General features: G+C 41.4%; 2 protein-coding genes across 2 annotated transcripts; both read left to right on the forward strand.

The window, feature by feature from the left end:
• The first annotated feature begins 14,568 nt into the window (after positions 1–14,568).
• Positions 14,569–20,201, forward strand: LOC131474326 (uncharacterized). The gene has a single exon (XM_058652137.1). The coding sequence runs from the start codon at positions 17,688–17,690 to the stop codon at positions 20,199–20,201; it is 2,514 nt and encodes an 837-aa protein (XP_058508120.1). The 5' UTR covers positions 14,569–17,687.
• A 48-nt stretch (positions 20,202–20,249) lies between these two features.
• On the forward strand, positions 20,250–22,499 carry LOC131474262 (protein NYNRIN-like). The gene has a single exon (XM_058652033.1). The coding sequence runs from the start codon at positions 20,416–20,418 to the stop codon at positions 21,436–21,438; it is 1,023 nt and encodes a 340-aa protein (XP_058508016.1). The 5' UTR covers positions 20,250–20,415; the 3' UTR covers positions 21,439–22,499.
• The last annotated feature ends 879 nt before the right edge of the window (positions 22,500–23,378 follow it).

The raw sequence follows: 23,378 nt of genomic DNA on the forward strand, positions 1-23,378 counted from the left end.
ATATGGAGGGCCCCAGGTTGGTTTCATGAAGGGTTGCACCCTGCCACTGAGAGTAGACGGTGGATGGGTTGGTGGAGAATATTCAGTTTTTTCTCTTGACCTCTATCTCTGTGCACCTCTTCAGATGGGCAGCCATGGCTGTGAACCTTTGTATGTTTGTCTCTTATGCCTCAAGTATGGACAGCTTGTATTTTAAGGAAACCCATTTTTGCCACACCTCCCTTTCCGTAGCTCACACAGGTGTGTCTTGTTGATGTTGGTCTCTAGCCTTCTTTTCCATAGGATATTGCTTCTTATGGTTCATGCTGACCATCTTGTAGCCAAGAATGTCAAGGATTACTGATGCAGCTGCATATTGGTCTGTTGGTCAGTATATGGTTAGTAGTCCTCTATTAGACATTCTGCTGGTACTTACTGTAGCAGGCAATGGGTGCTTGATGTTTTCAGCCAAGGGAGCAGGTAGTGGTATTTGATGTTCGCACTCATCAGATGAGCCTGCATTGCACTGCATTGGAACATATCACTCTGTGTGCAGTGTGGTAATTTGACAATGCTTTGAATGTAATGGACATAAAGTTGCACACTATAGCTTTTATTTTGTCCTGTCTGGGTTGTCAGCCCTTTTTCTTGCCTGAATTATAAAGAAATTGAGTCAGTTCTTGTAAGAAACTTGGCTCGATTGTGAACAAGGAAATCCAATCCTATCACTCCTGTTTAAACTTCCTTACTCTGGCTCCCTGTTGAATATACTATATTTTAAGATTTTATTAACTAACTTTTAAGGCTCTCCACGGTGCCTGTCCAATCTATAGCTCTGACCTTTTAGTACAGTATACTCCTCAGGCAGAGGCATTTAGCTGCTCCAGCTGCTTGGATAAAAAAGCAATTACAGTCCAGGGCACAAGATGTTACCATCTCAATGTCTATTTCCTGGATGTTCACCCACCAGTCAATATCCCCTTATTGATCTGGAGGTGGTTCTGCAGGGACCAGTCCACAAAGTCCTGTATTAGTTCTCTGTACTGTCTGTCAACTGCAGAGTCATCAGAGAACTTCTGCAGGTGACAGGAGTGGGAGCTTTAGTAGAAGTCTGCAGTGTACAGGGTGAAGAGGAACGGAGCCAGAACTGTTCTCTGTGGGGCCCCTGTACTGCAGACAGCCATGTCTGACACACAATCCCGAGTCCTCACATACTGTGGTTGATTGGTCAATTAATCCACAATCCAGGATGTGAGGTGACGATCCACTCCTTCATGCCCCAGCTTGTCCTTCAAAAGTGCTGGTTGAATGGTGTTGAAAGCACTGGAGAAATCAAAAAACATAACAGAACCACTTCTAAATGGTATTCTGGCCCCAGAGTGTGTTGTATGACACTCAAAAGCTTTCTCCTAGATTTACTGTCATACTCCTGAGCAAACCCTTTTCTATAAGTGATAGCTGTCAGAATATAGATCTCTTTAACACAAACTTGACCCACAGTAAAACTGGTGGTATTTGCTTGTCAACTAAATCACAGCTGGACAAGATTCACTGATCTTAATATATACAGTATGTATCCCCTCCAATAAAATTTGGATAGGAAATACAAGAGCAGGGGTACTGCACAAGTACCCCAAATTTGTGTGGTTTTCAACCGTAATTATGTCACTGCATCGGTATGAGTAAGACTGTATTTATGTACTGTGTGCATGTGCACATTTGGCTAGTTTACTTTTTCCATTTCTTGTGTTGTACTGTATTTTCTAAATTTGTATCACCCTGAAAAAGGCTGTCAAACGTCAGTGAGCCGTCAATCTTGCATTAAGTGTGAGGTGAATGCTGACTCTGTAAGCCGAACAAGACAGGTGCTGGAAAAATGGGGGTTAGAAATGAAGGGTGGTGAACAAGAAAATGGGAGGTCAGGAACAGAATGTAAGATTGGTAAACAAAGGCTCTTAAACACAAAGCCAAGAGCTTGTTGCTCATAGGCATGCGTTTAAAATTTTGTTTGATCGTCTAAAGAGATTTTTTTAATTTTAATAAAAAAAAATTATAATTAAAGTGTCATTGAATGCTCATTATTATTATTTCCTTGGTTTTAGAGCCATTATGGTGTGTTTCAAGTAAAACATTCAAAATGAATGCATGATTCACCGTAATAGTCTTTGCTTGAATGTCCCAGGAAGAATTTATCTAAAAACTCAAACTGAATTCAAAGGCAAAAAAGCTAAAGCTCAATGAAAGGGAGAGGGGGAAAAATATAATCTCTGAAATAATGATTGACTGGCTGGTAGTGACTACCTTTTGAAACACGCTTTGAGAGTAATACAAAACCAGCACAATGAAAAAGTGGCAAGAACAGTATCAGTAATTTTAAAGATGGAACTTTGCATGTGATAATGGAGAAAATTTAATTTAAGACATTGACCATTTGAAGCCTGAGAAACTAGGGCATAAAAGAGGTCAAAGGATGAAATGTAGTGACATGTAGGCATTGCTACTTGCAACATAGGAAAAGGCCATTTAGTAATAAGAAACTAAATAAAACCTATTTAACCCCTTTTTTTTGACAGCGTTACAACCCTAACTCGTTGGGGAAGGGGAAATAACATAAATAACCAGATGGAATTGGTTTAGCAGAAATTTGTTTGTTTTATTAATACGGAAGGTAAATTTAACATAAATCAATCACAATAAACCAAGGGAGGAGGCGGCTATTCCCAAAATCAAAATACCAAACTGGGAATAGCACCCCTAAGTCTGATGTAACAAGGACAGGGTTTGGCACTAAACAAAATACAGGCTCAGGGCCGTCAACGTAGAGCACACACACTTAAAACCAAAAGGAATAGTTTAACTCAAAGTCTGGCGTGCAGGCCGAGCCAAAGTGGCTAACAAACAAACTAGTACTCACAACAGTCAAAACTCACACATCTCAAAGTGAATACTCAAAAGCTGCTACCAAACCAGAGCGACAAAGGGGTCAACTGCTCACATGAAAGCACAGTGCCCCCGAGTGACTCTCTGCTGCTGATTCTTAACAGGTGGGACTGTAAACGAGCTGAGGCAGGATTGGGTAGGTGAAGCTGGAGCCGGGTGACCCAATCAGAGTGCAGGAGAACAGGCAGGCCGAGGCAGGCAGGTGAATTGGTGGAGGAAGACCAGGCAGGAACCAGAGCCACCAATCAGGAACAAGGGCTGGCACACGTCTTCTGCATTCTTAACACATGACAAACACTTGTGGCAAGGCGTCACAGCCAAGGGCCGTGACATACATTTAAACACATATCTGTTCTCCCTCAGGTCTGATAGTACTGCTTGACAGGGCCTTTTTTCAGATGGACACAGCATACAAATGTTACATTTGTATTCATGGAAGACCAGCGGTCCAATAACGTCAGAAACAATCAAGCCACCAAAACGTACACACAGCAGCTTTAAATGATTGACTCTAAAAGGTTTTGGATGTCTCTGACCCAGTTTCAGGTTGTTGGTTTCACCTGAGTAAAAGTGTGAAAGATGGTCGTGAGGGTCACCTAAGAGACAGAGTCTGCTATTGTGTGGGCGTGGACTTCTCTATTCTCTGTGTGACTGTTGATATTAGAAAGAGAACTCAGGACAGATGTGTAGCTGGCTGATAGTTGGTGTCTTAGTCCATCTCATATGGTTGATGGTTTCTCTACATTGACATAAATTAGATGGCTTCCTTCATTCTTTCAAACAATGTGTCTTCCCAGGCCAGAATGTGAACATTCTCATCTGAAGTGTTTATTGTCCTTCAGATGTAGGTGGATAGTGGAGTCCTGTCAAGATGAGCTGGCTTTTCTGTGGTGTGCCATGAATGTATGCTTGGTTTTTCCAATGTAGAGGTCAGGACACATTACATTACATATCATAAACCACATTGCTCTGTTTGCATATAGGAATGTTCTCCTTAGGTTGAACAAGTTTCTGTATGAAGGTGTTGCAGGGTTTGAAGTGTACAAGGATGTGGTGTTGCTGGTTTAGACTTTGTCAGATGTTCTCCTTTTGGAGGTTTTGATGAAGGCCCACTTTGGGTAACCACAGGTTTTCAGTGCTCCCCTGATGTGTTTTTGTTCATCTATTTATTTACTGATTGAGTTAACAGGGACAGTGTACATTACAATTTCTGTAAATCTGCCAGAGTTGGCCAGAAGGCTATTTTTCATTTGCAATCCCTGGAGAAATGTTCCTAGATGTTAAAATGCAAAGTCAATAACTGAACATAACTTATATAAGAGAAAACAACACTAAGACAACATGCAAGTCTTTCCTTCCTATGTTGTGGGTATGCTTCTGTGGTGGGAATGCATGTGAAGAGGGATACTGCATTATAATATTGAATTGACACCATGGTTTTCTCTGGGTCTAGTTGAATCCCCTTTGCTTTGATTGCAACATCCTGGGAGTTCTTGGTGTGGTGAGGTGGTGCTAAAATTGTGACGTTGTACGGGCAGTTGTTTCTGATCACTTACTCTGTGGCTGTGATACGATCTACCACTGTTCAGGGGAAACTGCAAAGTTTAGCCCTTTGGACAACATGTCTTTCACTTTGGGTGAGGATTCTGTTGGACAGATTCTTTGTCAAATATTTGTAACAGTCCTGCATATTGACTGTAATTTTGTGACTTTCCTGATCTGCTTCTCTTTTTGGTGTGTTGTGATGTCTGCGCCTTCTCCACAAAATAGTTGGCTGCTTCCAAGGACCTCAGATGAAACATCACTTCACTTTAGAACCCAGGCAGTGGATGTTGGGGATGATATTATGTTGCCTGCGTCTCAAGTTGAAGCAGGTAGTTCATTTAATGTGCAAGTGTCCGATCCATCCTCTCATATTCCCAGTTGTTGAAGGGAATCTATTTCAAAATGTGATGAAGACATTTCACCTGTCACCCAAGAGGCTTCTTCAGTTCTGACTAACTGGTGAGGAAAACTAACAGTTAGGTATTTAGCCTCTGAGGCTGTAACCTATCTATAGAGTCATTTAGTTGAACAATGTAGATCATTCACTTTGACCCAGTTTCAGGTAGTTGGTGTGATTTTGATAAAGCAGGAAAAAAAAGGATTTCAAATGTCAAAGCCATAAAATGACATGTAGCAGTATATCAACAACCGTGTGCCCTGATGATAAAATTGCTGATTTTCTCTATGCACTTTGGTGCAGGGTGTGTGTCCTTGTATCCCACCTGCAGCCATGTTTTCAGTGAGGGGTAGCTAGTATTTCTCAAAACCAAGGATCCTTCCAGATTTACATGTATGCTGCACATATACTGTATATTACATTTCAAGAAACATAATTAATCTGTCTGTGTGCTTGTTCAACTGCAAAGTGATAATGAGTGGGAAGAAAACATTTATTTGAAGATGCATGTGTGGTTTTTTGCCCTTGTGTACATGAACTGCATGTAAATGTTTCTTGTTGAGACTACATGCCTCAACTATTTTCCAATGTCCTTGTCAAACTGCTCTGCCTGAATATTTGTGGAGCTGAATATCATCTTTCCCTCTGAGGAGAGCAGGCACTGTGCACTGACTGATGCCGTCGCCTTCTCCTCTCAATCTTCCTTACACTTGCCGTAAGGTGTCCTAGGGGACAAAAACAAAAAGATACTGCATGTGCACGAGTCAATTTTGGCTTTGTGACTTCTTTTGTTTCCTGTTCAATTTCACCTACAAATGAACTACCTCATCAGCAGATTGAATGAAAATCTCAGCTGCTACATTAAGTCTGTCTCCCAGCTTTGCACTCTTAAGTCACATTTGTGTTATTGCTGTGGGAATTAAACCTTTTGAAAAAGTTCAAATTCCATCTATCCATCCATTTTCTACTGCTTTATCCTCCACATGATGGTCACAGGGGGTGCTGTGTCCATCTCAGCTGACATAGGGTGATAGGCGGGGTACAACCTGGACCAGGGCAATTATTTTCCCCAAGGGGCCACATGAGAAACAAAATATTGTTGAGGGCCGGACCAATTGGCTGAATTAATTCTGCTTAATATTAATTTTATCTCTTTTAAAAAAGCAGTAAATTGTATTTTGGTGTAAATTGGGCAGCATACAAACACACAATAAACAAAAGGAAAATGTAGATTTTATTCATATTAATTATAAATAACTATTGAAAATATTAAACTACTACACTATATAAAGAATACTATTATACTATATATATACTAGTACTACTACTAGTATACTACTATACTACTGTGGTGTAGTGCAGTGAATATATTGTCTGACACAATCACAACCTCCATAAAAATTGTGAGAACTAATTTCACCAAGATGCAGAAAGGGTTTAGTAAAGGAACTCAGATAATAGGTCCATCCATCCATCATCTACTGCTTTATCCTCCACCAGAGGGTCGTGGGGGGTGCTGTGCCAATCTCAGCTGACATAGGGCGATGGGTGGGGTCACACCCTGGACATTTGCCAGTCCATCACAGGGCCACATATAGAGACACACAACACATATAGAGAAAATTGTTATACCTCGACACAGGGATGTTGAGGGATTCTGGGGGCCCATGGCATAAGGGATGCAAGTTTGTTTACTTAGTTAACTCAAGAGACAGAGACGGACAGTGAAACCCATTGGGGATGGACACCATTGACCAATGACAGAACTAATAAACTGGGTGAATAATTAGGTCTATTGTGCACATCTAGGTGGGTATTCGAAGCAGAATGTATGCATTTTTAACCAAAAAGGGAGTAGTGTGGATGTAGAACAAAGTTATTTGAAACCTTATCAATAAGTCTCGTAACAGGACGCTTGATTTTCTGAGAAAGTACTGTTTGACAAGATTGATCAAATCTTCTCTACATGTAGCACATTCCCGATTATTCTTGCAGCCACATAATTGCATCTCACGACATGAAATGTTGGGGGCTTTGCAGGTATCCAGAGTTCATAGCAGCAATTAACAATGTGGACAGTAAAACTGCCTTGACTTTGCCATTTGGGGTGGTTGAGGTGGAAAGAGTGGAAGAATGGTTACAGAGAGAAACTCCCAAGATGAATGATGAATAATGAGTAATTGAGTCCCTTGATTTATTGAACAGACAGGACTGGAACATCTTTGCATAATCTTCTGCAAAGTCATCGGAGGAAACTGCAATAAATTCACAACTTTGAACTGAATAGCAATTTTAGAACTACCATGAATGTTGTTGATTAAGAACTATGCTATGTTTCACCACTGTGTCATGCTTTTGGTTAGAAAAAGCCTAAGTCCACTTTAAGGTAAAAATTTGGTGTTGACGCTTCTGGCAGGAAACTAATGGCATCTCTGACCGTGGTGTTTTTCAGTCTCCTGTGTATAGCTGATTACATTTTAACGGGACTCTAAGGCACTTAACTATTTTTGGCCAAATGCCTGCTTTGCCCTTCTGTAACACCCCTGCCCCACAACCATCATCCACTTGTCAAGAGTTCAGATTTGCAATTTTTTGTTTCGCCAAGAAAAAGGAAAAGGTTCATTGTTGCCTATAGTTTATTGGCAAAACACTTCTGTCTTACTAATCATCATAGTTAGTTGACAGCAGTGATTTCCTCCATTGGCTTTCAAACCCCAATGAAAATACTTTAAAGAAGTCATGGCCTGTGAGATTAAACACATAATTCCTTCTAAAAAACAAACAAACCATCACTTAAATACTTATCCAAGTTGCTTCCACGTTTCCCCATTTTTTTATTTTTTTTATTTATTTATCTGACCAGTGGACCATGTGTTTAAACAGCAATCTCGACCGGGTCAAATGGCTCTGCAAAACTGAAAGAGGGACCCAAGCAAAACTACCGTCACACCGTCACTGAGCTCTGTGATGTTTTCTTCTTCCTTCAACTTGTTTGTGATTGTGACATGACAATTCATGCGTGGTGAAGCAGGGATGGAAAAATCACAGGGCAGACCATCAAGACCACAAATCCCAGGTGTACTGGCTAATTTTAGGGGAAACAGGCTTTTTACAGGTTGCTGTATGTCTGGCTTGTTGTCCGCTGAATCCCCTATAGCTCTAGTTTATTAGCAGCTATTATTTTCTGTTAACATGCACTCTGTGCCGCATCCATTTAATTGTTTCATCAAGAAACATTGGCATCCTCATTCGTTTTTGAATGGCAGAGGTTATTGAAGAACTGCATAAAGTTTCCATGATTCCCAAGCTGTCATTGCAGTACCTTCAAGGCCATCTGTTGAATCTGACTGTCTAATGGACTGCATACACCAGGAAAGGAGTACGATTCTGTGCTTGGCATATGTAGCGCAGGTTCTACAGTATAATGAGGTCACATTACTGAGGAGCTGTATTCCAGGATATGAATTATGCAGGAATACACCATGGACATGTTGCCTGTCAATCATGAGTCTGACACACTCGCATTCATACTGACGTGTCACCAATTAACCTGCATGTCTCCTTTGGACTGTGAGCGGACGATGGAGCACCAGGGGAAAAACCCCACGCAGACACTGAGGCGACTGCTCTAACAACTGCAGTGCCACACTCGATACATGAATGTGATAATTCCCCACTGATACAGTCACATCAACAAGCAATATAACCATCCTGTGCCACTTATTTGATCTCAGAGCCTCCTCCTTCCCCGACACATTTATCATCATAACAATACACCAGACCTCTGACTCATCTTTTCAGCTGTCACCTCCTGGATTGACTCCTCTGCAGCTCTCAACGGGTTTGATTCAAATGTTATTCATAATTGACAAAACCTCTGAATCAAATTTGGGAAGAGCTGAAGAGGCAGAGCAGACAATGCTTGTGAGTCAGATGCTCCCTCACAACAGCTGAAGTGTGTCCTTTGTGTGCGTTTTGCTCACAGGCCTCAGAGGAATCTGAGAGCATTAAGAAAATGACTCCCCACTCTCCCCTCTCAATGACAACCAGTGCCACGACATGTCACAGTTGAATCAATCAACACAAAAATAGACACAATCAAGCAACATAGCATTAAGTGGGTTTTCATCACTGTTTTTGTGCACATTTTTGATTTGGGCATAGAAAACCTGAATATGAAGACAGAAATAATAATAAAAAAAGATTTAAATTACAGTTTGTTAGCATATTAATAAAAAGTAAATGCATATTTGAGTATAGTCTCTCCAGCTTCAGCAGTCAAGAGCATTGGGAAACAAATAACAGAATGGTAGACAAGAATAAAGGTATGTGTGGACTTATGGCAAACCACAACATGCAACAAGCATATTATATTTGCCATAACTTCCATGGCAAATATAATTATGAATCTTAGTTAAATAATTAAAGTAAAATGTTTTGATTTTTATTAAAATTAGATCTGAACTAGTACATATCTTATAACTTCAACTGTGTTAATTCCATTAAAAAACAATGTCCCACTTTATAACCTACCTTTCTAGGTTTTAATGACTAATGTCTGTTGTTTAATGACTAGCCTTGTCATGCTGAAATGGTTTACAGGTGTACCCAGGACATTGGGACATCACTGGTAGGTGTTAATAGGGACATGGGGACTTTAATCTTAGCTGAGAAACTAACATTTCATGTGACGGGCAAAAAAAGAATAACAACTTAATAATCTTGAGCACAATGTATGCCAATGCTGGCAGTCTTTACGGCTTTTCTTTCCAACGCTGTGCGCTCCCACTCCTGCCAATCTGCTGCATTCATTTCATTGGAATGGCTCCCTGATCCTCATCTTTTGTTTTGAGTGGTTCATAAAAGGAAAGGAATTTTTTCCTATTCTTTGGCACAATTTTAATTTAATGATGCCACCCTTTAAATCACTGACAAACATATATATATATATATATATATATATATATATATATATACGTATATATATATATATATATATATATATAGGTATATATATATATATATATATATATAGGTATATATATATATATATATATATATATATATATATACATATATATGTATATATGTTCATTATGTGTGTACATAATGAATAAATATCCCAAGACAGCCTCAAAGCAAGTGATGACATGCCCGCCCAAACCACATTTGTATTATAAACCCTGACAAAAGGATAAGGGAGGCAGCTGCAGTGGATTAAGCATTAATGTGTAAAACAGAAGATTGAAGTTTCAGTGTGAGATTTGGGGCTTTATTGTTGGGTTTTATATGTATATTAAGTTACTATAAGCAAATTAAAACTATTCAGAATTCACCTGGAATAGGCACATATTTTATTGAATTATTGATCAATGAGTTGATAACCTTTCAGCATCCTGTAAATTTGTGATCTGAGAGAGAACTCAACTCACCAAGGCTGTGTTTACAACCTTGGGGAAATCTGGGCCTTGATGAGAGACTGACCAACCACAGACCTCAGAGAGAGAGGGTGCCCCTATTGGGTGAGCACCTTTGCATATACTAGAGATGTTATGATACCATTTTTTCCCTCCCGATACCGATTCCGATACTTGTGCTGTGGGTATCGGCCGATACAGAGTACCGATACCGATACCAGTAAAAAATATATATCATACTACGCCTGCATGACTGTGATATGATTATCATTGGTGGTAAGGTTTGGCTCAGGTTAAACCCTCTGTAAAACATGAACGAATACAGCAAATGGACACCATTTATTTTTACCAGTGATATGTTATTTCGTTTTTCAGCTTGTACGTTTGTTTTGACTCTGGTCCAAACACCGCAGCACTGGCAGAGCTTCATGTTACCATGACGACTGACCGGGAAAAGGACGTGTGTGACATAATTTTTACATGACTCCAGATTGTTAATGAGTCTCTGAAGTAACGCTAAACTTTAAAAACAGAGGCATACATACGCAGGACACAAGTACGCTGGTTAGTTGTAGCGCTGTTCTTTTCGTTTAATAAATGAGCCGCTCCAGTTTGACTGTAGGCGCGCTAACGCAGCTAACGCAGCTAACAACGCTAATGGAGGTAACTGGTAAATACTGCCGACATGATGAGCTAACGTTAGCTCCTTGTCTACAGGTGTCGGGTGATCAGTTCTTCTTCACATCTCTAAAACAGCACAGCGCGACTGTTTCAAGAGCGGCGAAGAAGAACCGTGTCAGAGCTAACGACGCTCTAATACATTACGTGGTATCGGATCGGTGCATGGACTCCAGTACTCGCTGATACCGATGCCCACATTTTCGGCAGTATCGGAGGCATTTCTGATACTGGTATTGGAATCGGTACAACTCTAGCATATACATCACTTCAGTGGAAAGATTATTTTTATTGTGGTAATAACTACAGTGCAAAGAAACCTAAAATGTCCAAGACTTGAATAGTAAATGTGAGCAAATGTTTCCAACAATCCGTTATTTTTCTAGTGATCCTACCTTGATGCCACGCTGCTTTTCAAAAGACGGTTGTTATGCAAACACACACAATGATTTTTCTTGAGCAGATCTTTTTTTGCCATTTGTGCTTTCAAAAGACAAGTCCTCAGCCCCTTCATTGCTGGTGCAATTAGCCTGTATGCCCACAGTCAGCGTCGGATTAACGCAAAGGCAAACTAGGCACGTGCCTAGGGCCCGATTGGCAGGGGGAGGCCCAGACAGAGGGACAATCAAAACCTAAAAATGACTTGGTCCGTGTTTCAAGAGGATTTACGCTCCTCGTCCTGATGACACGACGCTGTCAGGGCTTTTGAGGACAGTCTGCTCCGATGGACAGTCGCGCCAGAGGCAGTCGAGCGGGAGGAGCCGCAGCGAGTGCACATGTCCGCGGCGAGGTCTGGGCGGGGGTTCGCTGAAAACCACCTTCACCCGGAGCCCTTCCAAGCCGATCTAGAGTCGGTCGCGGCGCACCACCGGGGGAGGAAATTTCATGTCAAACTTATGTGTGACACTGTTGTATGATGAAGTCGGCATCAATTCATGGAAAAAACTGTTGAAAAGTTGAAATATGGAGATTAAAGGTTTCTGCCCAACAGTAATTTCCAATACTTGACCTAAATGGATTGGTTAAAAGACTATACTTATTTTAAAAAAAAAAAAAAACTAAAACTGACTAAAACTTTTTTGAGTGTTCGTCAACTAAAATTGGACTAAAACTATCACATATAGAATGACTGAAACGTGACTAAAACTAATAAGCGCTTTAGTCCAATAGACTAAAACTAAGACTAAATCTTGCTTCCAAAAGCAACACTGCACAGTACACCATCCAGAGAAACATCCAGACCAGTGGAGAAAACTGCTGAACAGTGTTGAAAACCAGAAAATGGAAGAGAGGTGATGCTTGTCCATGAAAATAAACCTCCTTACCCCTACAGCACAGTTTCTCTTACTGCAAATTGTATCGGTCTTTGTATATTTGACTACTTATTAAACTATTCAATTTAATCAACACATTTAATTAAGATTTTCTGCAAAATGCAATAGCTTACAACATTTATCTTATTTGCTCTGTTTACATAGCAATGCTGACACCTATTGGTGATTTACTGAATCTACTACCTTAACAATGAAACTTGCAATGGATAAGATAAGGATAATTTAATAGCATTTAATAGAGCCTTGTAGTAACGTCTAAATACGGTAATAAACATAAAAAAATACTCTGATAGACTGTTTAATATACGACACATGACTTATTTTGGCATACAAAGAACCAACTCGTAACCAAAGACTACGCTATGTAAAATGTGAATAAACTTTTATTAGTAACTTTGGTAAGATTTCAATTCATAAATAACATCGATGGAGGGGGGCCCAAAAAATACAGTCTGCCTAGTATAGTCCATTTATTTAATCCGGCTCTGCCCACAGTGCATCTTCCAGGAACACTGAACTGTTCACTCTTGAACTCCCTATTTGCGCTAGTCAGCAGGTATGCAAAAAACTATACTGTACCAATATTTAATGTGAACTAAACAGCTGAGAATGTTTGCATTTGCATGGACTATACAAACAAGAATCAAATGTAACATTTCATATTTCATAAAAAAGGAAAATTCTTCTTGTTGAAGCCTAAAATACTATAATGGGTCCTCTCAGAGATCCTAATTTGTGTGTGAAAATAATTATTAGGCGCTGGGATTCACATTAGAGTATTACAACCTGGTGTAGACCACTTTTATTGGGCTGAAAAGGCTCCCACACAAAATGTTTACCTTGTCACAAGCACAAATGTGCATGTTCCAGAAATATCTGTAATCAATTCAGCACGGTGAAGTGGAATAAAGGCTTTTTTTAAGATTGAGACTTTAGATGAAAGCTTGTATAATTGCCACTGTGATCCAGACACAACATTGGTCTGGGATACAGCTGCACAAGGTGCATATTATACCCACGGGAACATTGTTAATCAATGGAGGAGGTGGATAACATTTCTGATTAAAACTGTGAGGTGTGGCTGGGAAAGAATACATTATTAATGAGAAAAATACTAATCTGTGTTTTTACATAATCCACCTTTAAAAGTTGAGTGAAAATTGTAGTGCAGTGTCGTCTCCAAATTGAAGAAAATAACTGGTGCGGGTGGGTGGTGGGTGAATAATTGTACACATGGTTTTGGGTGACATCAGCCAATCTGTGCATCACTAAGCTGGGCTCTTCTTCAAGTAAACTGTGGTTTGCTCCCCTGGAGTCCACACCAAATGTAAAAGACATCTGCTCCACACTCTTGAAACTCAGAAGTGTGACTTTTTCTAATTTCTTATGTTAATTTGCACCATAAAGCTAAGTGGGAATCCTGGCAGTTGGGAAGGAGATGCACTCTATGTGAAAATTAAAAATCAAGGGTGAAAGTATTAATGAAGTATATTTGTTAGTTACAGACAGTATGCCACCCCCCATTATATTATATATACATTATTTCCCACAGTTGAATTCTAAAAGAGACAATGTGCAATTTTATGAATGTATTTTAATGTTATATATAAATATATATATTTTTCATATGCCTCAGGTAAATGGCAGTAGCTGACAAAATGCAAACAGTGAGCGAGTTGAAAGACTGACGACCAGCAATAAATGCTTCACAAAACTAAAGGCAGCCACATGGCAGGCCCAATGTGAACATTTTTAATATAATCGTCACAAGTCTGGTAAGTTAAACAAATGACTGGTTCCTGAACACAACAGAAACCCACCAAAGCATCAAAGAGAATTTTATCAAAATTCTGTTGAAGTTGGTCTCTTTCTTATTTAACATGCTTTCAGTGGAGAGCAGAGAATACAGAGTTGCCTTGCTTCATCTTTTCCATCATGAGTAATGCAATGCAATCTCCTGTCACTGTTTTGGCCAGAGCCCAGGATACTCACTTGCAGCTGTCACAAGCCCCTGCAACTGCAATCATAGTGAGGAGGCTGCAGCTCACTTGCAGTCACACATGTTGACACAGACACTGTTTTTGGAATGTAGATGTAGCTCCGTTAAAGAATGTATCACCAGGTTTAACTATAAAAATGTATTGATCTGAAGGAATGCCTGCTTACATCTGTCTTTTTGGTCCTTGATTAAATGGTGATTAATAAGTGCAATATTCTTTAGGTGTGCAGCGTGATTGACTGGACTCCTTTTGGTGTTGTACAGATTTGCTCTTGTAATGGCATATTACATGCACACAGACGTTTCTTTAGGTCACACAAGGTTCAGTGGATAGTTGTTTCCTGGGTCACACGAGGTGTAGCGGGCAATTATGAGTTTCCCGTTTTATCTCAAGGTCCCTGTCCTCCCTAGAAACTCCCTGTTCTCTATTGATATCTGCTCGTTCTCACAACACCTTATTGGCATCATATCAGACAACTACTCTGACGAATATCCTGTTTCTATATCACGTACACATATTGCTGAAGACATGTTTATATACGCCTTGTTTCTCTCTGCTCAGTGTTGTTCACTTTGCAGACTCTTCGACTCTGTAAACTGTGCTCCTCTGGTTGCAACTCAGATTAAATCAACTTGCTTGTATTCATCCGACTCAGTTCTCGTGCTTCATCTCACTCACAAAAGTTCCCATAACAATTTGGTGTCAGAAGTGGGATCGTCTGAGAGTCCGTTGGGATCAAAAGGACGCCGGCAGTGCACACCTGGAATCCAGGAGATCTTCCTCTACCTCCAACCAAGTATTCAGAGAGAGGGGACCGGCGATCCAATTGATTGACTGACTGGCTCCACGACGATCCAAGATAAAGCTAACGTCCGATTGAGACGGTGAGATGTTGACTTTCCAAATTCCAAATTTACCAATGATTCATGAATAATGATAATGATTCTGTAATCAATAGAGATAACTTCTTTTTTTATGTATTTTCTGAGTCTGTGGATACTTGCATTACTGCTGGTCATCATTTTCCATTGTTTACTTCCTTTTTGTTTTGGAACTTGACACGGAACTGTCATGTTGTAGGTTTTGATTGAAGGGGTTTATGCCCTTGAAATTGAAACTGAGTTTGTAGGTATAGGTTTTTATAACCTGATACTGAGTTTGTAGGTATAGGTTTTTATAACCTGATACTGAGTTTGTAGGTATAGGTTTTCATAACCTGATACTGAGATTGTAGGTACAGATTTTTATAATCTGATACTGAGTTGTAGGTACAGATCTTTATGGTCTGATACTGAAGTAGGTGAGAACTTTCCACTCTCACTGAGGTAGGTGAGAACGTTCCATTCTCACTGAAGTTAGGTGTGGGTTATAGGCGTCAAAGACCTACACCTAGGATTATTTACTAGAAGTCAGGGACTTACCGGTAGACAGGGTCTATACGAGGTAAATAATCAAAAGAGTCAGGGACTCTTGGTAAAAAGGAAACATGGGTACCCAAGGAAGTAAACAAGCGAAAAATGATCCGGACAGTCCAATTATTCTGGCCATGAAACAAAAATATGGGGATCAAAGTGTTGAATGTTTGAATTACTGGGTGACAAATCATGGATTCCCAGAAGGGGGATCGTTGAGCAAAAATCAACTGAAAAAAATTACGTGAAAGTCTTGAGAAAGAAAGACAGACAATTATGAGCAAAAAGAGAGTGAAAAGTGATAAAATGAGAGAGATTGAAAAAAATGAAGGATGTCTGAAAAAGTGGGAAGATGAATGTGAAACGAGAGAAAGGAGACAAGTGTGCAAAATGATAACATGTATGAAAGTCGATAAGAAAGACAAAGAAAGTGATTTTGAACCTAAGAGTAAAAAGAATTCTCTCTATCCTAAACTGACAGGGTGCGGTCAGAGCTCTCTGGTTGATGACGCTTCCTGGTCCCTCCCTCGAAGACAACCCCCTCCCAAGGCAATGGCTCCGCCTTCGGTTCCTCCTCCATACAACGCCTCATCTGCCATGTCATCACCGATGTCATCCACATCCTCTTTTATGAACACTCCCTCACCAGGCTCCAGTGTCCTCACTTCCTCCTCCCTCTCCCCTCCAATTGCAGCACGCACCAGACAACAATCAGATTCAGCTTTTACGATGCCAATGGTGCAAGTTATGGGTCCGGATGGAAATCCAGGTTTTGTCTACCGCCCATGGACAACTCAGGACCTGATTGATGCAGCATCACACCTCCCAAAGCCTGCACAAGGTGGCGCCGCCATGGCACGAGCCTATGTTCAGTTCATCAAAGACTTCACACCAACCTCAGGCGAAATCCAGAGAGTCATGATGAAATACATGAAACCATCTGATTTCTCCAAGGTGAAAGACATTTTCCAAAGAGATGGCGACTACAGACCCCAAGCGGTGAATTGGGACACTAATGACATGCTGACCATGCATACAAATGCCTGCAGGACAAGAAAGACGCTGAAAAAAAAAAAAAAAGAAAAGAAAAGACACTGAACACAGAGCTATGTTAACTATGCTCTCCCTGAACAAGTTGCAGTACCATCAACTCAACCACTTCCAGTTCAGCATTACGGTGTTTCACAACGAGGAGGAAGAGGCATGCAGAGAGGACGCAGGCCATGGCAAGGAGAGAGATCAGGTCCAAGAATGGGACCGCCACCAGGCTACGATGTGTGCTTCCTGTGTGGCAATAAAGGACATTGGGCAAAGGATTGCACACAATTCCGAGGCCGAGGCAGAGGAAGAGGTGCTCCACCTAGAGGCAGAAATGACCGTTGGCAACAATCATCTGACTGATCTGAGAGACGAGGGAGGGGAGGACCGGATGCGTGCGTCACCCAGACAGCCTACCCTGAACCTTCAGAAAAGGGGAGTGAGAATGACACACACACATACACCACTCACACGCTTACATCGCAGCAACAACACCAACTACTCACAGAGACTATTGAAGTTTTACAGAGAAAATCTGACTTTAAACCTATAGGAACATACACCATGTATGATGACTCAATGGTGCAGAAACTGCCCACTATGATTTTGAATGTTGCAGGAAAAGATGTTACATTTATGGTTGACTCGGGTGCAACACGCACAGTGTTAAAATACTCTGAAATACCTAAGGCCAAACTCAGTGGCAATTTCATGTATTCCATTGGTGCATGTGGAACAACAGTCAAAGAAAACTATACATCTCCAACTACGTGTTCTCATCCTGAACCATTTACTAAAGTAAAGCACTCATTTTTGCTTTCCCACGTCTGTCCTTTCAACTTGTTAGGACGAGACCTGATGATGGCTTTTGGCATCGACTTATTTCGACACCAGAAGGAGTTAAAGTTGTGAGACGAACAACTCCACCCAATCCTGAAGCCTATATAATGGCTAAGTATCAACCTGATTTAATCTCCTCACTGCTCTACATATACCAATGGAAAGTTGAGAGTGTTTTGGCTCTATCTCTGACTGAACGTGCACATGCACTGGTTAGCCCAACTGCAGTTTTCATGCAGCCTGAGGCACTCCATTGCACGTCACACGTGACAACTGACCTTGACAGAGACTATGAAACTGAATGGTGGACTGACATCAACGATACTCTACTGACTGACTCTCTCTACTGGACAGACCTACGATGTGCACTTTCTGTCAGCTTAACAGCTGAACAACAACAATTTTTTCTGATTAACGATTCACATCCACATATTTCGCTTTCCAAAGGACAAACTGATCAATGGAGATATTTAGGTCCATGGACAAAATCATGCATTGAGCTCAAAGATTGGCAATCTACACCCGACCCACATGTGTCATACTCGCCAAAGGGGGGTGTTTTCAAAACTGCATGCAAATTAACCGTGGCTGCTCTGAAATCTGTCTACTTGCTAGACCACAATCTTGATAAAACCGAACACATACACCAAATGCTCTCCGCAGAACAGATCCATCCAGCCCTTGCACGAGTCCCACCCAAATTGTGGGCACAAGGCAAATATGATGTAGGTCTCATAAAAAATTGTGAACCTGTAATAGTCAATCCTAAGTCTGACTACAGGCCAAAACGAGTTCAGTACCCTCTGCGTCCGGAAGCCGTCGAAGGCATTAAACCTGTTTTTAAATCCTTATTGGAAGCTGGTGTTATTATCCCATGTGATAACTCACCTGTCTGCACTCCTATTTTTCCAGTTCAAAAAGCTAGAGAACCACCAACCCTACCCGAGTGGCGATTTGTTCAAGACTTAAAAGCAGTTAATGCAGCTGTTCATGCCAGAACACCAAGTGTTCCTAACCCGTACACTTTGCTTTCACAAGTCCCATCTTCTGCTAAGTGGTTTTCAGTTGTTGATCTATCAAATGCATTTTTCAGTGTTCCTGTTCACAAGGATTCTCAGTACTGGTTTGCATTCCAGTTCAACGGGAAAGGTTATACTTTCACCCGTTTATGTCAGGGTTTCACTGAATCACCAACAATCTACAATCGGGCTTTATGCGAATCATTGTCGCCTCTAGTGCTCTCTGATGGCACTGTGTTACTACAACATGTAGACGATCTTCTGATCTGCGCTCCAACTGAAAAACAATGCATAACTGACACTATCAAACTGCTCAAACATCTGGCAGAAGAAGGTCACAAAGCCAGCTTAAACAAGCTACAATTTGTCAAACAAGCTGTGACCTTCCTGGGTCACATAATTTCTGGTGAAGGCAAAACCATGTCTCCAAAACATATTGAAGCTATCCAAAAGATTCCAAAACCAATTACCCAACAACAAATGCTATCTTTCCTGGGGATGTGTTCCTACTGTCGCGCTTTTGTCCCTAATTTTTCTGAGGTTGAAAGACCCCTCAGGACCTTGTGTCACCAATCAGGCATGACCTCTCGCTCACAACTTGAGTGGACACCGGAAGCAGAAACTGCATTCCTAAACTTGAAACTTCAACTTCAGTCTCCTCCTACACTTGGACTTCCTGACCCAACCAAACCATTCACTCAGACCGTGGATGAACGTTCGGGTTGCATGACTTCTGTCCTCCTACAACCTCATGGTGACAGGCTTCGTCCTGTGGCATATTGCTTGGGTAAACTCGATCCTGTAGCAGCAGACATGCCAAAATGTCTCAGAGCTGTAGCAGCTGCTGAAAAAGCCCTTTTGGCCTCAAGAGATATAGTTGGCTACGCTCCTTTGACTCTCCTTGTGCCACATGCGGTCTCTTTGATCCTTTCTGAGCAGAAAACATCACACCTTTCGGCTGCTAGACACCTTAGGTATCATACGTGTCTTCTTGACATGCCTAATGTCACTCTTAAGAGGTGTACTGTTCTAAACCCTGCTACTCTGCTCCCTCTTCCACAGGATGGTGAGCCTCATGATTGCATGGCTGAACTTTCAGCATCTTGTTCTCCAAGACCTGATCTGACAGAAACGCCCTTGACAAATCCTGACCTTGTCCTCTATGTAGATGGCTCTGCTTCAAGAGACCCAGCTACAGGTCTCTGCCGTGTTGGTTTTGCTGTTTGTTCTGACTATGACGTGATGATGTCATCATCTCTTCCACCTCACTTCTCAGCTCAAGCTGCAGAACTTGTGGCCTTAACAACTGCCTGCCAATTAGCTAAGGGTAGATCTGTAAATATCTACACTGATTCCAGATATGCTTTTGGTGTTGTTCATGACTTTGGTGCACTTTGGAAACATAGAGGTTTTCTGAAATATGATGGCAAGCCCGTTTTGCATCACACACTCATTGCAGATCTCTTAGATGCCATCCTTCTTCCTTCTGCCATTTCTGTGTGTAAATGTGCTGCTCACACTAATGCCTCTGACCCAATTTCTACAGGTAACGCTCGAGCGGATGCAGCTGCGAAGGCAGCCCTCTCTTCTCCCTTTGTTTGACTCTTCTGTATCACGTACTTTGGTTTCAGTTTCTTCTGACTGTGCTGTTCAATCTTTTGCGTCTCCAAAAGATAAGCAACTTTGGAGAAACGCAGGTGCTTCATGTCATTATGGCATCTGGATAGGCCCCGACAACAACCCGTGTTTGCCTTCCCATTTCTTCCCTCACTATGCTAAATTGACGCATGGGTCTGACCATGCATCAAAAGGAGGGATGCAGCAAATGATTAATACATTTTGGTTCACAAAAGGGTTTTCTGCCTATGCTCAAAAACACTGCCAAGCCTGTGTTATCTGTGCTACTCACAATGTAGGCAGGGCAATCCAACCTTCCCAACAAGCTGCTCATCCTCAACCAACTCGACCTTTTGAGCATGTCATGATGGATTTTGTAGAACTAACTCCATCAGAAGGAAAGTCTCATTGTTTAGTGATGGTAGACATGTGGAGCAAATGGGTTGAAGTGTTCCCAGCCTCAAAACAATTTGCCTCAGTAGTAGCTAAAGCCCTTCTTACTGAAATCATTCCCAGATGGGGAATTCCAGCTAAAATCTCCAGTGATAATGGTAGCCATTTTGTTAATTCAGCTATCACTGAACTGAGCCTATACTTAGGCATTAACCTGAGAACACACTGTGCCTACCACCCAGCTAGTGGAGGTGCAGTAGAGAGGGAGAATGGAACACTAAAGAACAAGCTGGCCAAGTGTTGTGAAGACACAGGTCTTCCATGGACAAAAGCACTTCCTCTAGTGCTTATGTATATGAGAATGCGAAAACGAAACAGAACTAACTTGAGCCCCTTTGAGATTCTTTTTGCAACTCCTCCTTCTGTAGGTGTGGAAACTCCCCGATCTCCACCCCCATCAACAGCTCTTTGTGATCACAACACACTAACCTACTGTACCAATCTATCCAAACAGCTCTCTGATATAAAGAAACAGGTGATCGCAGCCCTCCCTGTTCCAGCCAGTGGTCCCCTGCACCAGCTCGAACCAGGTGACTTCGTGGTCGTAAAAGACTTCAGGAGGAAGTCGTGGAGGAACAGGAGGTGGCAAGGTCCGTTCCAGATCCTGCTGACAACCCACACTGCTGTGAAGGTCGCTGAGCGGGCTACCTGGATCCACGCCAGCCACTGCAGAAAGGTTCCAGCACCCCCTGCTGGTTCGACTGAAAAAAACTACAAACTCCGGAGGCTGCTAAGTAAGACTTTGCGTTCACAACAGGCACACAGGTGACCAAGGGCCCGAGGAAAGAAGACAACAAGTGGCGTGCAGACGTAGTTTCTGTGTCACCTTCGTGGGCGCAAGAAGACCTACACCACACCACACCCTACACCTGTTACAACATTTCACTGTCTTTATTTTTCACACAGTGACTCTCCCCATGCAAGTCTGTATATTTTTATGTGCTGTTTGTCCAGCTGTATTATTCCTATGGTTAAGAAAGTTGTGGGCTCCTTGTTCTCGTTGCAGATGGTGCGCTATCACATGCTTTCTGTCTCTGCTCCTGCTCCCCAGGTGACTTTGGACGACATAGCTGCTGCTTATGCCCTGACCGAGGACACGAGCACAGACGACTCACACACTGATGCTGACTCTGATGAATGTGTATAAAGGATTTTGTTTGACAGTAACCCAGTTCTCTCTTTGCTATGCTCTACTCAGGATGCTTTCATCCACAAAAACAGCTTGCAACTTTTAACTTAAGGTTTTCCATTGAATTGTATTCTGTGTGACGACTGATCGTAAACCAGTTGGAATGCTCAGTCTGAAGTTTTTGAATACTGTTCTTTTCTCCTATTTGATTGTCATCTGGGATTTTGTTGTGTTATATGATGTGTGCATATTTTGGTAATTCTATTGTTGATTGTGTTTTATTGGTTGTTTTTCTCTTCCTCGTTTATCCTTAAGGATAAAAAGGGGGGAAATGTAATGGCATATTACATGCACACAGACGTTTCTTTAGGTCACACAAGGTTCAGTGGATAGTTGTTTCCTGGGTCACACGAGGTGTAGCGGGCAATTATGAGTTTCCCGTTTTATCTCAAGGTCCCTGTCCTCCCTAGAAACTCCCTGTTCTCTATTGATATCTGCTCGTTCTCACAACACCTTATTGGCATCATATCAGACAACTACTCTGACGAATATCCTGTTTCTATATCACGTACACATATTGCTGAAGACATGTTTATATACGCCTTGTTTCTCTCTGCTCAGTGTTGTTCACTTTGCAGACTCTTCGACTCTGTAAACTGTGCTCCTCTGGTTGCAACTCAGATTAAATCAACTTGCTTGTATTCATCCGACTCAGTTCTCGTGCTTCATCTCACTCACAAAAGTTCCCATAACACTCTGCACAGGCGGGGTAGAGTTTAATGGTGGCTTAACCTTTATTGATTGAGGTAATGGTTTCAGAGAGAGCTTTGTTAATTTTGAAATAAAGGTGATACATCAGACCAAAGGCTTATCTTATGATGCAAGTTTGTTACTTGAATACTTTTAATGTTTTCGTCAAATTACAGCTGCAAGTGGTTCAAATAAATATAGACAACCCTGTATGGTGCACCTCTAGAGAGTAATGGCATAAGAAGTCTCTAATGTTTGTGTCTGTTTTGAGGGGCGATTATTCGAAGAACACATGGTGTTCCTGGTGATCATAGATTTCCAGAGACATTGACTTGACTAAAATATCCACATTTTATTAAATACTTAAAAAGCGAGTGAACAATTTTATTTATATAGCCCTGCATCACAAACAGTTTGTCTCAAAGGTCTTTACAGCAGGTCACACCCTCTATCCTTAGACCCTCACACTGAGTGAGAAACTCCCTTGTGAAGGGAATCACATAATGATCTGCTGAACTAATTTCAGGACAACATCAAAATTTACGGAGTGGAGACATAAATCACACAATGTGAAATGTAGAGCATAGAGGAAATTGTAACACAAGCTAACCGAATGATGAACAGCAGATGGTCATAGCTGTAAAATCAAGTCGTATTTATATCAATATTAATGAAGATGACAGGAACACAAGCCTGTGGGTGGTTCACAGTTACAGGTCCAACCTAGGGAAATGGAAACACAGTGGTGCAGATTTATGCCAGGTTGTGGTCTCATCTGTACAATTTGGCAACCGAAGTGTCTACCAAACAGAATGAAACCACCGACCACT

Source organism: Solea solea, chromosome 15, assembly GCF_958295425.1.
Source record: "Solea solea chromosome 15, fSolSol10.1, whole genome shotgun sequence".
Taxonomy (NCBI): domain Eukaryota; kingdom Metazoa; phylum Chordata; class Actinopteri; order Pleuronectiformes; family Soleidae; genus Solea; species Solea solea.